This window comes from Acinonyx jubatus, chromosome D2 (genome assembly GCF_027475565.1).
Source record: "Acinonyx jubatus isolate Ajub_Pintada_27869175 chromosome D2, VMU_Ajub_asm_v1.0, whole genome shotgun sequence".
NCBI classification, from domain to species: domain Eukaryota; kingdom Metazoa; phylum Chordata; class Mammalia; order Carnivora; family Felidae; genus Acinonyx; species Acinonyx jubatus.
In genome coordinates this window covers 704,631-718,042 of record NC_069393.1, presented here as the reverse complement: position 1 = coordinate 718,042, position 13,412 = coordinate 704,631, and the positions used below count along the sequence as shown (strand labels likewise).

General features: G+C 38.6%; 1 protein-coding gene across 1 annotated transcript in view; it reads left to right on the top strand.

Moving 5' to 3' along the window:
- NUP133 (nucleoporin 133) overlaps positions 1 to 13,412 on the top strand; it is a 57,392-nt gene that overhangs the window by 33,703 nt on the left and 10,277 nt on the right. Inside the window, exons 16-23 of the mRNA XM_015082529.3 lie at positions 1,762 to 1,884; positions 2,454 to 2,550; positions 3,236 to 3,487; positions 4,138 to 4,271; positions 6,824 to 6,982; positions 7,840 to 7,975; positions 12,212 to 12,330; positions 13,319 to 13,399. Of these exons, the coding sequence (XP_014938015.2) occupies positions 1,762 to 1,884; positions 2,454 to 2,550; positions 3,236 to 3,487; positions 4,138 to 4,271; positions 6,824 to 6,982; positions 7,840 to 7,975; positions 12,212 to 12,330; positions 13,319 to 13,399 (1,101 nt within the window). The remainder of the gene's footprint in view (positions 1 to 1,761; positions 1,885 to 2,453; positions 2,551 to 3,235; positions 3,488 to 4,137; positions 4,272 to 6,823; positions 6,983 to 7,839; positions 7,976 to 12,211; positions 12,331 to 13,318; positions 13,400 to 13,412) is intronic.

The window sequence follows — 13,412 nt, the reverse complement described above, 5'->3', positions numbered from 1 at the left end:
TCCGGCTTTTGGAATGGAGGGACTGGAGTATTGTAAGGAGAGTTAGTAGGTTTTAATACATTTGAGGAAGGAAATTCGGAAATGGGTCGTAAGCCTCACAAGGCCTCAGCTTTGAGAGGATGTTGGGGTTTTGAAGGGAAAAAGATAGGATCCTTAAGGCATATAGGTTGCTTTCGCAAAGTGTTTGTTATAACTTTTGTGTCTTTTTTTTTTTGTCTTTGTTCATACTTAATTTTATACAGCAAAACAAAGTTTATTTTAAAAAATTCACAAATTATTTGAAAGAATTAAGAGTCGTGTTCTTTTTTCTGCATTCGGATCAAAATGGAAAGCATACTAGTTAATTCAGTATATATTTTCCAGATAACTGGAAAAAAAAGGAATGATTTGGAAATCAGAAAGGATTATCAGTTGGATACATAATTCAGGAATAGTGCGTTAGGAATAGCATAGGACAAAACCAAAAACATGATAGGTTTTTCAAAAGAACACTCCATATGGGAAATGGTAATGTTTAAGACTATGACGTTTACTGGCCTTAAGCTTCCTTTGGGTGTAGTTCTGAATCCCAGGGTTCCATTAAAGCAGAGGTAACTGTTTAAGGGTCAGACTTTCAGGTTAGCATATGAACAGAATTTGAGACCACTGAGTATGTAACTCCTATCATAAAGGTGTTGAGCAAATGTTTTGACAATAATTTTTTGCTATCATATCATATCATATATCATATCATATGTCATATCATATATGCTTTCCCTATTGTTTTCACGTTAACAGTATTAAAAAAAATTCTTAAGTTTGGGGCACCTGGGTGGCTTAGTCAGTTAAGCATCTGACTCTTGATTTCAGCTCAGGTCATGATCTCATAGTTCGTGAGTTCAAGCTCCTCATCGGGCTCTGCCCTGGCAGTGCAGAGCTTACTTGGGATTCTCTCTCTGTCCTGCTTGCTCTATCTCTCTCTCTCAAAATAAATAAGCAAACAAACATGAATTAAATAAGTAAATATTGCACCCTAAAAAAAAATTCTTACACTTAATCTTTTAAATGAAATGAGCCAAAAGTCTCTTGCTAGGGCTGTTAATGTGCCTTTGACTAACATCTGAGAAGGCAGAACAGGGTTTAAAAGACAATGATTGTGTTTGGGCCACGGTTTGTGTATAGGTCTTGCTCCTTCAACTAGTTTGTATACTTAAGGGCAGCAAACCTGATTTCTGTTTTTCCTCATCTCTGAGTGCCCAATGCTATGCAAACTCTAGGTGTATTAAGTAGTAAGGTAGGGAAAGTTTAACTGTGGGCTGAAACTGGAAACAAGGGTTTCAGTGCTTTAAGAACAGTTTTGCACGGTTACCTCCGTGTGTTAGTAATGACAAAAATTAGAAAAGAACAGTTAGAAATTATATAATTGACCCTTGAACAATGTGAGGGTTAAGGGTGCCCGACCCCCCATGCAGTCAAAATGTTTTTAAAAAAATCCTGAAGAAGAAAAAATAAATTTACAGTACTGTAAGGTATCGAAAAACATCTACATGTAAGCAGACCCACGCATTTCAAACCTGTGTTGCTCAAGGATCCCTTGCACAGTATTTTCTCTCCCTACTTCTTTTTAAATGTATTTTTTGCCATCAACTGTTTTATTCTGAGTAATGAGCTAAGAATATGACTTTATGAGAAAAGCCCGTTGAGTAGATTCTGGGCAGTTGTGATTATTACCCATCGCCATGGTTTTTGTTAAAAGTAGTTGCCTTCTCTGTACTCCCTCAGGTGTCGCAGGTAGACACCATTTGTGAGTGTTTACTGGAGCATGAGGAGCAGGTCTTAAAGGAAACATCTTTGGAATCTGTTGAATGGGCTGAAGTGGTGATCAATGTGAACAGTATTCTCAAGGTACAAAACCACGGTGAAGATTTCAGCAAATCAAAGACCAGAAGAGAAAGTGGTTTCCATATTCCAACTCTGTATTGCCAGTAATTTAAAAGTGTTTAGCGTTTAATTCAAAAAATTTAGAAAAGTACAGTCGTTTTATTTATCAAGCATTTTGAATGTCTTATGCATATTAAAAGTTTCTATAATGCTGGGTTCTGGATTATAATAAAATAATAACCTTTTATCTGGAGAAAGATACATATATCATGGCAAATGTATTAATGTTATAGTAACTAAGTGTCTTAATTACTCAAGAACTTAATAGCTACATTATTGATTAAAATGTTCCATTTAATCTTAGATAATGTTCTTTATAGCAATGGTTTTCCTACTTTGGTTAGTAAGTTTTCCAAAATTAAAGTTAAGTTATGGAGTAAAACAAATTTCAAATGCAGAAAGAACCAAAAGAGTAATTCTTACAGACTTGAGCTGAGTATTTTTTTAGTATTAATAGACTTTGATGTTTCAAATTATCTTTAAAAATACTGGGACTCATCACTTTCTGCATATGCTGATGCATTTTTTTCTAGGACATGCTACAAGCTGCCTGTCATTATCGACAGAATAGAAACTCCTTATATAGAAAAGAGCCGGTAGAACAAGAACCTGAGTATGTTCCTTGGACAGGTGAGATTGCAAGCTCTGAGTACAAATGTACTGGTTTATTATTAGCAGTCGTTCAAAATATATTTCTAATGGCCTGTCGTTTCTGGAAGCTGTATTATTCCATTAGTGTGGGTTTGTGAGTGAAATGAAAAATAAGTGCCACCTCCAGAATGAGTAATTCTTGTGAAAATTGCCTTATTCTCTTAGAATAATTTGTAGATTTGTCTGTAATTTATGTAACTGATACTTATTATGCGTCCACTAGATTTAAAAAAAAAAAAAAAAAAAATTTAAGTAATCTCTACCCCTGACGTGGTGCTTGAATTCACGATCCTGAGATCAAGAGTCACATGCTCTACTAAGCCAGCCAGGCGCCCTTTGTCTACTAGATTTTAGTGCATATGGTTATTCAAAGAAGGAGGTCCTGGCCTTAGAGGTATTGACAATAGTTAATGTTGATTTAATACAAGAAAATAAGTGGAGTTAGCACTGAAGGAATTTAGAAGGGAGAGGATCATGTTCACCTGGCTGTGCTGAAGTCTCCATAGAGAAGATGGGATTTAAGCAGGACATAGAGAGGGGTCAGCTGAACCCCTGTTTGGTTTATTTTTCCAGCAGCGGTGACATGATAGTTTTTAGGCAGTTGGTCTTTCCCCTAGCCATTGTAGAACCCGTACTTACCATATTACTTTATGTGATTTCATAGCAACGAGTGGTCCTGGGGGCATCCGAACAGTAATCGTGCGCCAGCATGGGATTGTCCTGAAAGTGGTATATCCTCAGGCAGACAGCAACCTCCGAAACATTCTGACAGAGCAGCTGGTAGCACTGATTGATTGCTTCCTGGATGGTTACGTTTCCCAGCTTAAGTCTCTGGACAAATCTGGTGATCAAGAAAGATACAGCAGTCTGGAAATGGAATACCTACAGAAAAGATCAGATCTCCTATCTCCACTTCGTAAGTGCATGATATTTAGCAATGGCTATGGGTCTTTGACGTGGCGGAACGGGTGACGGAGTCCAATCGTTAATGTAGCATATTCAGTGTAATATGATTAATCCAACTGTAACCGAGAACGTAAAGCAAAGCATGTATGTACAGCTTTCTGCGTTCATTCATTTGTTCGACCTTGTCTTCACACCTTTCCAGGTACGAGTACCATAGATGGTGCTGAAGATGATTTGAAAATGAATAAATTAAAAACAACTGGAGACTGTGCTCAAAGAGCTTATCTCAGACTTTTACATGAATAAGTCGACTGCACAGTAGAGCACGATGAGGGCGGTTAGAGGGTACAGATGGAACAGTGTGGCTGTTCGGCAAAGGACACATTATTTTGATAGCTAGAGTTAGGAGAAGTAGCTCGTTTTGCTAGTATACCAAGGAAGGGACTAGCATCATGGGTAGGCAGTGATGAAGCAGGGGATTAAATCTGCCTCTCTAATGAGTTTATAAGGATTATGAAACTAAATGCCAGTAAGTGGAAAGGTTTCTATTCTGTTATTTTTTAGAATATAATATGAATTAAAGGTAAAGTTTCAAGTAATACTTTTTATCACATAAGTTTTCACTAACAGAAATTTTTCCATCTGTTCTCATTTCTACAGTCACACTAGGCCAATACCCGTGGGCTGCTTCATTAGCAGAAAAGTACTGTGACTTTGATATCTTAGTGCAAATGTGTGAGCAGACTGACAACCAGACCAGACTCCAGCGCTACATGACCCAGTTTGCTGATCAGGTAACGAGTGTTGGGGATGTAGGAAATTGATGCTGTTGTAAGGTTTTACCATTTCAAATCTTTTTTTTTTTTTTTTTTTTTTATGTTTATGAGAGAGAGAGAGAGAGAGAGCACGTGTGGGGAGAGGGGTAGAGAGAGAAGGAGAGAGAGAAGTCCAAGCAGGCTCGGAACTGTCAGTGCAGAGCCTGATGCGGGCAGGGCTTGAATTCATGAACCGTGAGATCATGACATGAGCAGAAATCAAGAGTCAGACGCTTAACTGACTGAGCCACCCAGGCGCCCTCGTTTCAAATCTTACTTGGGTGTTTTGTTGGAAGATGATATATAGTCGTTTTGTAGTTAGTTTATGTACTAATTTGTGCATTAGGTTTCTTTGTAAATTGGCAGATGATTCCAAATATTGTTGAAAGGTTCTGTGACCTTTGACGAATAAGTTAAAATTTTCATTTCTATTCATATTTCCAGTCATAATTAAAAGTACTTAGGTATATGAAAATTGAGAGAATTTTTAAAATTTGAAAAGAAGATCTTAGGAGCACAGGATGCTGCAGCTTTTAGAGAACTCAGTTTTCCATACACCAAAGATTTGTTTTCTCCTTCTTTGACATCATGCTTCTTTTTTTTTTTCTAATTTTTTTTTTAAATGTTTATTTATTTTTAAGGGAGAGAGAGAGAAAGAGCATGAGCAGAGAAGGGGCAGAGAGAGAGAAGGAGACACAGAATCTGAAGCAGGCTTCAGGCTCTGAGCTGTCAGCACACAGCCTGATGCGGGGCTTGAACTCATGAACCATGAGATCATGACCTGAGCTGAAGTCAGATGCTTAACCGACTGAGCCACCCAGGTGGACCACATGCTTTTTATTTTTCAAAAAACTTTTCATTATGACACTCTCTAGGTGAATTTAAGCTAGTTGATTGTCAAGTAAGCACTGACTTTTTTCTTACTATAAAAGTGAACATAGTATAAAATTCAGAAAGCCCCTATAAACCAGAAAGATTTTAAGAATCATTCAAAATTTCACTACCCAGAGAGGAAGAACCCTTTGTAACATTTGGTTTATGTTGTTCTAATCTTTTCACGCCATATTATTGTGGACAAATATGTTTTGCCAGTTGCTAATCACAAACATTTGTCCTGATATCATTAAATATTTCACAATGTTTTGATGGTATTGTGGTATTTCATGGCCTGGATGTAACTTGCCTTATTTGATCAGGGCCTGATTGTTTGACATGGCTTATTTAGTATTTCACGATAGCACTAAAGTAAATATTTCTGCGTCCATCATGATTTCTATTCTTTTGTGGATTCTAGTTCTTTGTTGACATTTTTCACCCATTTTTTCTTTCTTTTATTTTCTTTAATACGTTCAGTAGTTCTTTAAAAAATCCTTCTGTACTACCTCTAAAATCTGATCATCCTCAGATTTGTTTCTCTTGCCTACTTCTTGGTCATGTTTTTCTGCTTATTATGTCTTACGAATTTCTTGTTGTATTTTGGATATTGTGTGTAAAGGAACCTTAAAGATGAAAATAATGTTTGGTGTTTTTTCTCCTGAGAGGCAGATAAAGTGAGAGGTAGGTCACTCAGTTCATCAAGAACAGAGGTGGGCCAAGATTTGGTTGAGGCTTCTGTTACATTCATTTCATTTCTGGTTTCAAAGTCTTGTGGGACTGGTGTGTTCATGGCAGAATTTCCTTTAGTGGAAATACCTCTTAAATACTGTGTGACTGTAGGACATTTTAATCTTCCCTTCCAGCCTAGCCTTCCATGCTACCCCAGCATCCGGCAAACATCAGGTGGGGAAAACTGGCTAGGCATTTAGACCCTCTCTAGAATCTTGTTTATCATTCCAGTGCACATGGCCTTCTGGCACAGAATTGAACCCCTGGAGGTGTGGAGGCAGCGCCTGGGTGGCTCAGTCAGTTAAACGTCCAACTTGGGCTCAGGTCATGATCTCACAATTCGTGGGTTTGAGCCCTGCGTCGGGTTCTATGCTGACAGCTCAGAGCCTGGAGCCTGCTTCGGAGTCTGTGTCTCCCTCTCTTTCTGCCCCTCCCCTGCTCATGCTCTGTCTCTTTTTCTCTCTCAAAAAAAAAAAAATGGATAAACATTAAAAAAAGAATTTGACCCCTGGGAATCTTTCATTCTGCACTGTTGCATAGAACTTTCCTGTGTGTTTTCTAAGATAGGACATGGGGCACGTTGAGCACCTGATGTGATTAGTGTGACTGAGGAACTGAATTTTAACATTTTAACTACGTTTAAACAGCTGTACGTAGCTAATGGCTGTCAAACCATACCACGCACATCTAGAGTTTACATGATCTTAAGCAAGATCCCCTTTCTGAATCTGCATTCCTCTTTTGTTAAACTAAGTTAAGGGTTTTTTTTTTGAGGATCCTGGTGTATAGAAAATAAATGTTTAAACAGGATCTCTGTTCTGCAATCTAAGACCTTTGAAAAAAATATTAATGTTTTATTATCAGAAATATACTTTTTAAAACTGTATTAATAAATATTGTTGGATTCTTTGCTCTTTTATTTGTAGAATTTTTCAGACTTTCTCTTCCGTTGGTATCTGGAGAAAGGAAAGCGAGGCAAATTATTATCTCAACCCATTTCTCAGCATGGAGAGTTGGCAAATTTTTTGCAAGCTCATGAACATCTCAGCTGGTTACATGAAATTAACAGCCAAGAATTAGAAAAGGTAAGAATTGAGTTACATGGGGCAGGTTTAGGCAGTTTTTTACTTAGTTTTGTTTTGTTTTTTTTTAACTAGTTTTTATTTTATAGAGAAAGAGCACAAGCAGGGGAGAGGGGCAGAAGTTCAGAGAGAGAGAGAGAGAGAGAGAGAGAGAGAGAGAGAGAATATCCCAAACAGGCTCCATGCTCAGCACAGAGCCCAATGTGGGGCTCCATCCCATGACCCTGGGATCATGACCTGAGTTGAAGTCAGGAGTCAGATGCTCAAATGACTGAGCCACTCAGGTGCCCCTTTAGTTTTAATTAGTTTAGTTTATAGTGATTAAAATGCTATTTAGAAATTATTTTAAGCATGTGTCTCCTTTTTCTGACATAATTTGAATAAAGTATCCTTGTTTATTTATGATGGCATTGCTCGTATTTTTAATGTCTCAAAAAAATGTAGCCCGTTGTGTTTTGACTACTATTAGAGTAAAATAAAGCACAAAAATTGTATTAACATGTAAATAACCGTTGACCTTTATTTGCAATGAGTATTAAAATGTTCAAATTATGAGTAAAAACAATACACGAATTAATTTTAAAATTTGTCCTTGACAGGTCGTTGAAGTGACTCTGTAATTGTTACAGAGCAAATGTCTTATACATGTTTCTTTTCCCAATAATTAGTGTCGCTGGTTGGTATTTTATTGTGTAATTACTCTTGGTGTATAGAACCAATTAGTTTTTAGGTTTGCTAGTACTGACTTGATCTTTCATTGATATAAATTAGGGGGGAAAACAAGTTTAGGTCGTGCATTAGCCTGTATTTCAACTTGAATTAGTACGCAGGGTCTTATCACTTTTCATGTTTTGTTGTAGGCTCATGCAACACTTCTGGGTCTGGCAAACATGGAAACACATTACTTTGCAAAGAAAAAAACCCTTCTTGGCTTGAGTAAATTGGCTGCATTGGCTTCAGACTTTTCAGAGGATGTACTGCAAGAAAAAATTGAAGGTAAAAGAAAGAATTTGAGCATCAAGCATGCTATCAGTGAACTTTTATAATGCATTCCCAGTATTGTTCAATGGTATTCATTAGACATAGGACCCATCTCTTCTTTAAGAGGAATGCTTTCTATTCAGTGGCTTTAGACAATTATATAAGTACATATTTGGGATTCTATTTTTTAGAGAAAGTTTGTATGTTAAATAAGGATTCCTAAAGAATGAAAGTAAATGATTTGACCTGTGCTTTGATTACACCCTTAGTGACTCACATTCTAAGAACAGGAAGAACTGCAAAGAAATCTTTATTCAGTGGGTTTGTTGTAGGTAGTAGTTTGTTAAAGGTACTGGTTTCAGAATTCAAAGCTTTTTGGTGTCATAATTGTGAGACTTGTTATGTTGTCAGTTAAGAAAATGTTTGGATATATTCTTATTTTTGAGAACCAAGGGGAAGAGGGAGATGGAAATCTAGGAGGAGGATGAGGAAGGGCCCTGGACTGTACTTGAATTGGAGATTTCAGATGGAATCACGATTGTTCAAAATTAAAGTATTTCTTGGGCTCTGTCCACTGAAAAGGCCTAAAAGCAGTGACACCCCAGTGGCAGGAGCGTACCTAGTCCTGTATCATGGCTTCTAACTACTATTTCTCAGTAAAAGGAGATGAGGGTTATTGAGGAAATGATCCTGGGGAGTCTTGTTGGGCCAGAAAGCAAGCTTAATGTAGAGATGTCAAACAATACGACAGCCACCACTCGCCAAGTTTGGGGATAATCTAAACACCAAAAAGAATGATAGTAAAACATTTTATTTCACAGTTTAAAAACAAAAAAAATCCATAAATCTACAGTGAGACCCATAAGGGGAGGGGTCAGTGAGAGTTTCCTTTAGAAAAAAAAAGAATACCAACTAATAAGTGTAGAATGGGACTTGGCAGATCACCACCTGCAACCATGGTGACTAATGTGTCATCCAAGGACGCTAAAGCCATTGAGTTTAGGGGTTAGGGGAAAAGGATGGCCTCATGTTTTCAGAGTATCATGACATGGACCTGACAGGTACCATCATCAGCACTGAGACAGGCTCACCGTAAATACTTCCCAGGGTGATGTCATGTAGCAGTGTGGAATACCAACTTGTGCTATTGTCATGTCAGAAATGTTCAACCTGAATCTAACCACAGGGAAGTGATTAGATAGATCCTGTTTTGGGGCATTTTGCAATATAATTGGCTCCGACTCCCTAATTCAGCAGCATGAAAGACAAAAAATTTAAAAAAACAACAAAACAGGAGGCTGTTTTAGATTAAAGTAACCTGAGAGCCATGACAACCAAATGTAGGGAGAGAGGCTGGCTCAGCTCCTCGATCATCCCCCAAATAACCAACCATGACGCACGTTTTGGGGACAACTGAGGGGATGTGAACATAATTAACATTAGATGATATTTTTGTATTTATGTTAAATTTTTCAGACCTGATAATTATATTGTGATTGAATGCCCTTAGGAGGTACATCCTAAAGTATTTAGAAATGTCCTGATGTTGCAGCTTTCATTTGATTTAGGAGGAAAAGCATATAGGTAGATTGGTAAATAGGTAGATAAAGCCAAGATGGCAGAATGATAACAGGTAACCGTAGGTATACAGGGGTGCACTGTATTGTTCTTTAATATTTTCTCTAGGGGCGCCTGGGTGGCTCAGTTGGTTGAGCGTCTGACTTCGGCTCAGGTCATGATCACACGGTTCGTGAGTTCGAGCCCTGCGTCAGGCTCTGTGCTGACAGCTCAGAGCCTGGAGCCTGCTTTGGATTCTGTCTCCCTGTCTCTCTGTCCCTCCCCTGCTCGCACTCTGTCTCTGTTAATTTTTCTGTTAAGAAAAATTGTTTTAATTTTCTGTGGTGTTAGAATTTATTTTTATTTTTCTAATGTTTATTAAAAAAATTTTTTTTTAATGCTTTATTTTTGAGAGAGAGAGAGACAGAGTACAAGCAGGGGAGGGGAGACACAGAATTTGAAGCAGGCTCTAGGCTCCGAGCTGTCAGCACAGAGTCTGACGCCAGGCTTGAACTCATGAACTGAGAGATCATGACCTGAACTGAAGTCGGATGTTTAACCGACTGAGCCACCCAGGTGCCCCTGTTTGTTTATTTTTGACAGAGAGACAGAGTGAAAGCAGGGGAGGGGCAGAGAGAGAGGGAGACACAGAACCCAAAGCAGAGCCTGACTCAGGGCTCAGACTCACAAACCACAAGATCATGACCTGAGCTGAAGTAGGCTACTTAACCAACTGAGCCACCCAGGCCCCCCCAGAATTCTTTTCTAAATAGGCTGCATGCCCAGCATGGAGCCCATTGTGGACTTGAACTCACGACCCATATATCAAGAGTCGTACACTTAACCAACTGAGCACCCAGGTGCCCCAAGTTTGGAATTTCTCAAAGTAAAAATTGGAAGGGGATTTTAGCTCTGTGATCAGGGGTGAAGGGTATACAAACATAGATACTTGTATTTGGTTGCAGGGCTTATCCACAGAGGCCAGCCTTTGAGGTATGGGTTCTATTTATACTACCGTCTTTTTTTCTTCAAGGAATGGGAACAATGGAAAGAATCTTGACAGAAATTGGACAGATCTGGTTTCATATGTTTTCTCTGGCTTACTAGCTTTGTGACCTTGGATACCCTCTGAGCCTCAGTTTCCTCAGCTATAAAATGGGTAGTTGTAAGGAGTGGAGGCACTGTGTTCCTTGAAAAAAATGTCTTATACGTATTAAGTCCCCAATAAAGTGTAGGGTTAGCATTTAACTTTTATTATTAAAACTATTTTTCACTGTTTATAAAGGAGATTTTCAATCTTATTTTTAAGCACTAGTAGTGTTTATTGTTCTAGAGAAGTGTGTATATATTCTGCAAGATTGGCTGATAGTCTGACATGGGAAGCCATATTTTAGCCTAGTCACCAGAGATAGACCATGTTATTCAAATCCAGATGGTTGTTTTATCTATTTATTTACATTTGAGAGAGAGAGAGAGAGCGTGCTTGTATGAGCTGGGGAGAGGGGCAGAGGGAAAGAGCAAAAGAATCTTAAGCAGGCTTTGTGCTCAGCTCAGAGCCTGACACGGGGCTCAATCCCACAAACCGTGAGATGACCTGAGCTGAAATCAAGAGTCGGACACTTAACTGACTGAGCCACCCAAGTGTCCCTCAAATCAAGGTTTTATTTCTTGCTCCCCCCACAACCCGCTCACCAGAAATCATTGGAACTGTGGTCACCATTTTACATTTGATCACTTCTTAACTTCTGCTTTCTTAACACAATGGGAATGTTTTTGGGTGTCAGTAATTACCTGCAGACTATCATCACAGTGTATCTAATCCTAGGGAGATTTTTTTTTTAATTTTCTGGTTATATAAATAATTCCTTACTGAAATTTGTAAATTACCAGGAAAAAACATAACAAACAAATAGTCTATATAATCTCACTGCCCCAGAGAGAACTATAGTCACTGTTTCGTGTACCCTCCCAGTCTGCTTCTCTATGTATGGAAATCGCACAAAAATTATTTAATTTTTACAAAATTAGGATCACGTGGAGGGATGTCAGTATTTGAATGAGCATATTTATGCTTTGGTCATTGTACCTGGCGGTGACAACTGTGTTTATGAGAATACATAGCAGTTCTCAGTCCTTGTCTCCTGCAGTCCACATCTTCCTGGGCAAAACCGGGGAATTGGGCTGCAGCCTGGATGGCTGATGTCACCTCATCCAGTAGAGCTCACCATTGCTAATTAATAGGTTTGGTGCATAATCTTCCAGGCTTTTTTTCTTGTAATAACTCATGGCGGCTTTTAAATAGATCATTTCCCTTAGTGCAAGATTCTACTAGAAACTGGTGGGAAGAAGCACTTTCTTGAGTTAACATAAAATGGGACCGGGTGGCCCCAGATTTGGGGGACTTGTGTCTTGTGAAATAGCCATCTGTTCTCCAGGCAGTAGGTGTATTTTCATAGCTCTTCTCTTCTCTCCTAATTCTCTGGTTACTGTGACTGTTTATATGACTTGGATCAAATCATGAATATGTTTTAACATAATCAGGAATCAAAGGCAAGCAGAATTAATAACATGTTAAGATCATCAAATAACGATGAGATTACCATTAGAGGTGTTCCTTTTTTTTTTTTAATTCAGATTTGTTTTATGACAGAGCAGAAGTTTACTCCCCTCCCTGCCTCTCATTTTGAATTCTAGAAATGGCTGAGCAGGAGCGCTTTCTGCTGCACCAGGAGACCCTGCCGGAGCAACTGCTGGCAGAGAAAGAGCTGAGTCTCAGTGCGATGCCGGTGCTGACTGCACCACAGCTCATCAGCGTACGTCTTCGCGAATCCTTGCGCCATTCCTCAGTCTCAAAACAGCGTCAGTGTCTCTTGAGTCAGATGGACAGTTCCTAAGAGTAGTCCTCTTTCCGTTTCTATTTTTCTGGTAACTTTCCCCTTCCTCTAAAATAAGTTGTTAGAAGCTGCTTGAGAACAGGATGCCCGTTGGCAGGAAGCGGATCAGCCTCTGCCTCCCATAGATCTCCAGCTGTTCCTAGAGATGCTTTATCCAGGTGACCAGAAGGAAGTACTTGGATTTTCTTTTCTAGCATAGGACATATACATACCATGAGGTACAGTTCAGGCTCTTCCATAAGAAAAATAGCTTAAGGAACTAGATTTACATAGCCTGTGAGTACTGTCCTCCCGCTTTTGTCTGGAACACAACACATTCCTGAGGGCAGGAACACAACAATTCCCTAGATTATGGGCTGCAGCCTCCATAAGACAGTCTCATTGTTATGTACTGTACTTGTAGCCTTAACTCTGCTTTGCTCTTTGCCCTTCAACAGAGCATCCCAATACAAGAGTGATGTAGGATCACTTTGAAATCGCTCTAATTATAGTAACAGAAGACAATCCCAAAACTTCAGTATTTTAGTCATTATTGGTAACAGATTTCCTGTAATTGAGCCCACAACAGCCTCTCTTTATATAGCATATTGCAAAGAATATGCCCAAAAGAATACTGAAGTGTGTTACATTATATTGAACCTAAGAATATGAATTTACTGACATTTTTAAAGTATATATACCAAATTACACAAATTAAGTACTGTTGAGTGTAGGCATGTGTTAAAAGAAAGTTGATCGTGAGAATAGATGGAATGTGATTTCCAAATGTGACAGTCTTCTTAGTATAAAATACAAATACCTGTGACTGACTTGGAAGACATAATGACTTATTTTCTCTCTAAATGTCTCTAGTCTTAGTTATATGATTACTTAAAATAATCCTCATCCTTATTTGAATTTCCCATAGCTATATATCTGTGAAGAAAACAGAAGAGCTAATGAATATGATTTCAAGAAAGCTTTGGACTTGCTGGAATATATCGATGAGGTGAGTAAAATCC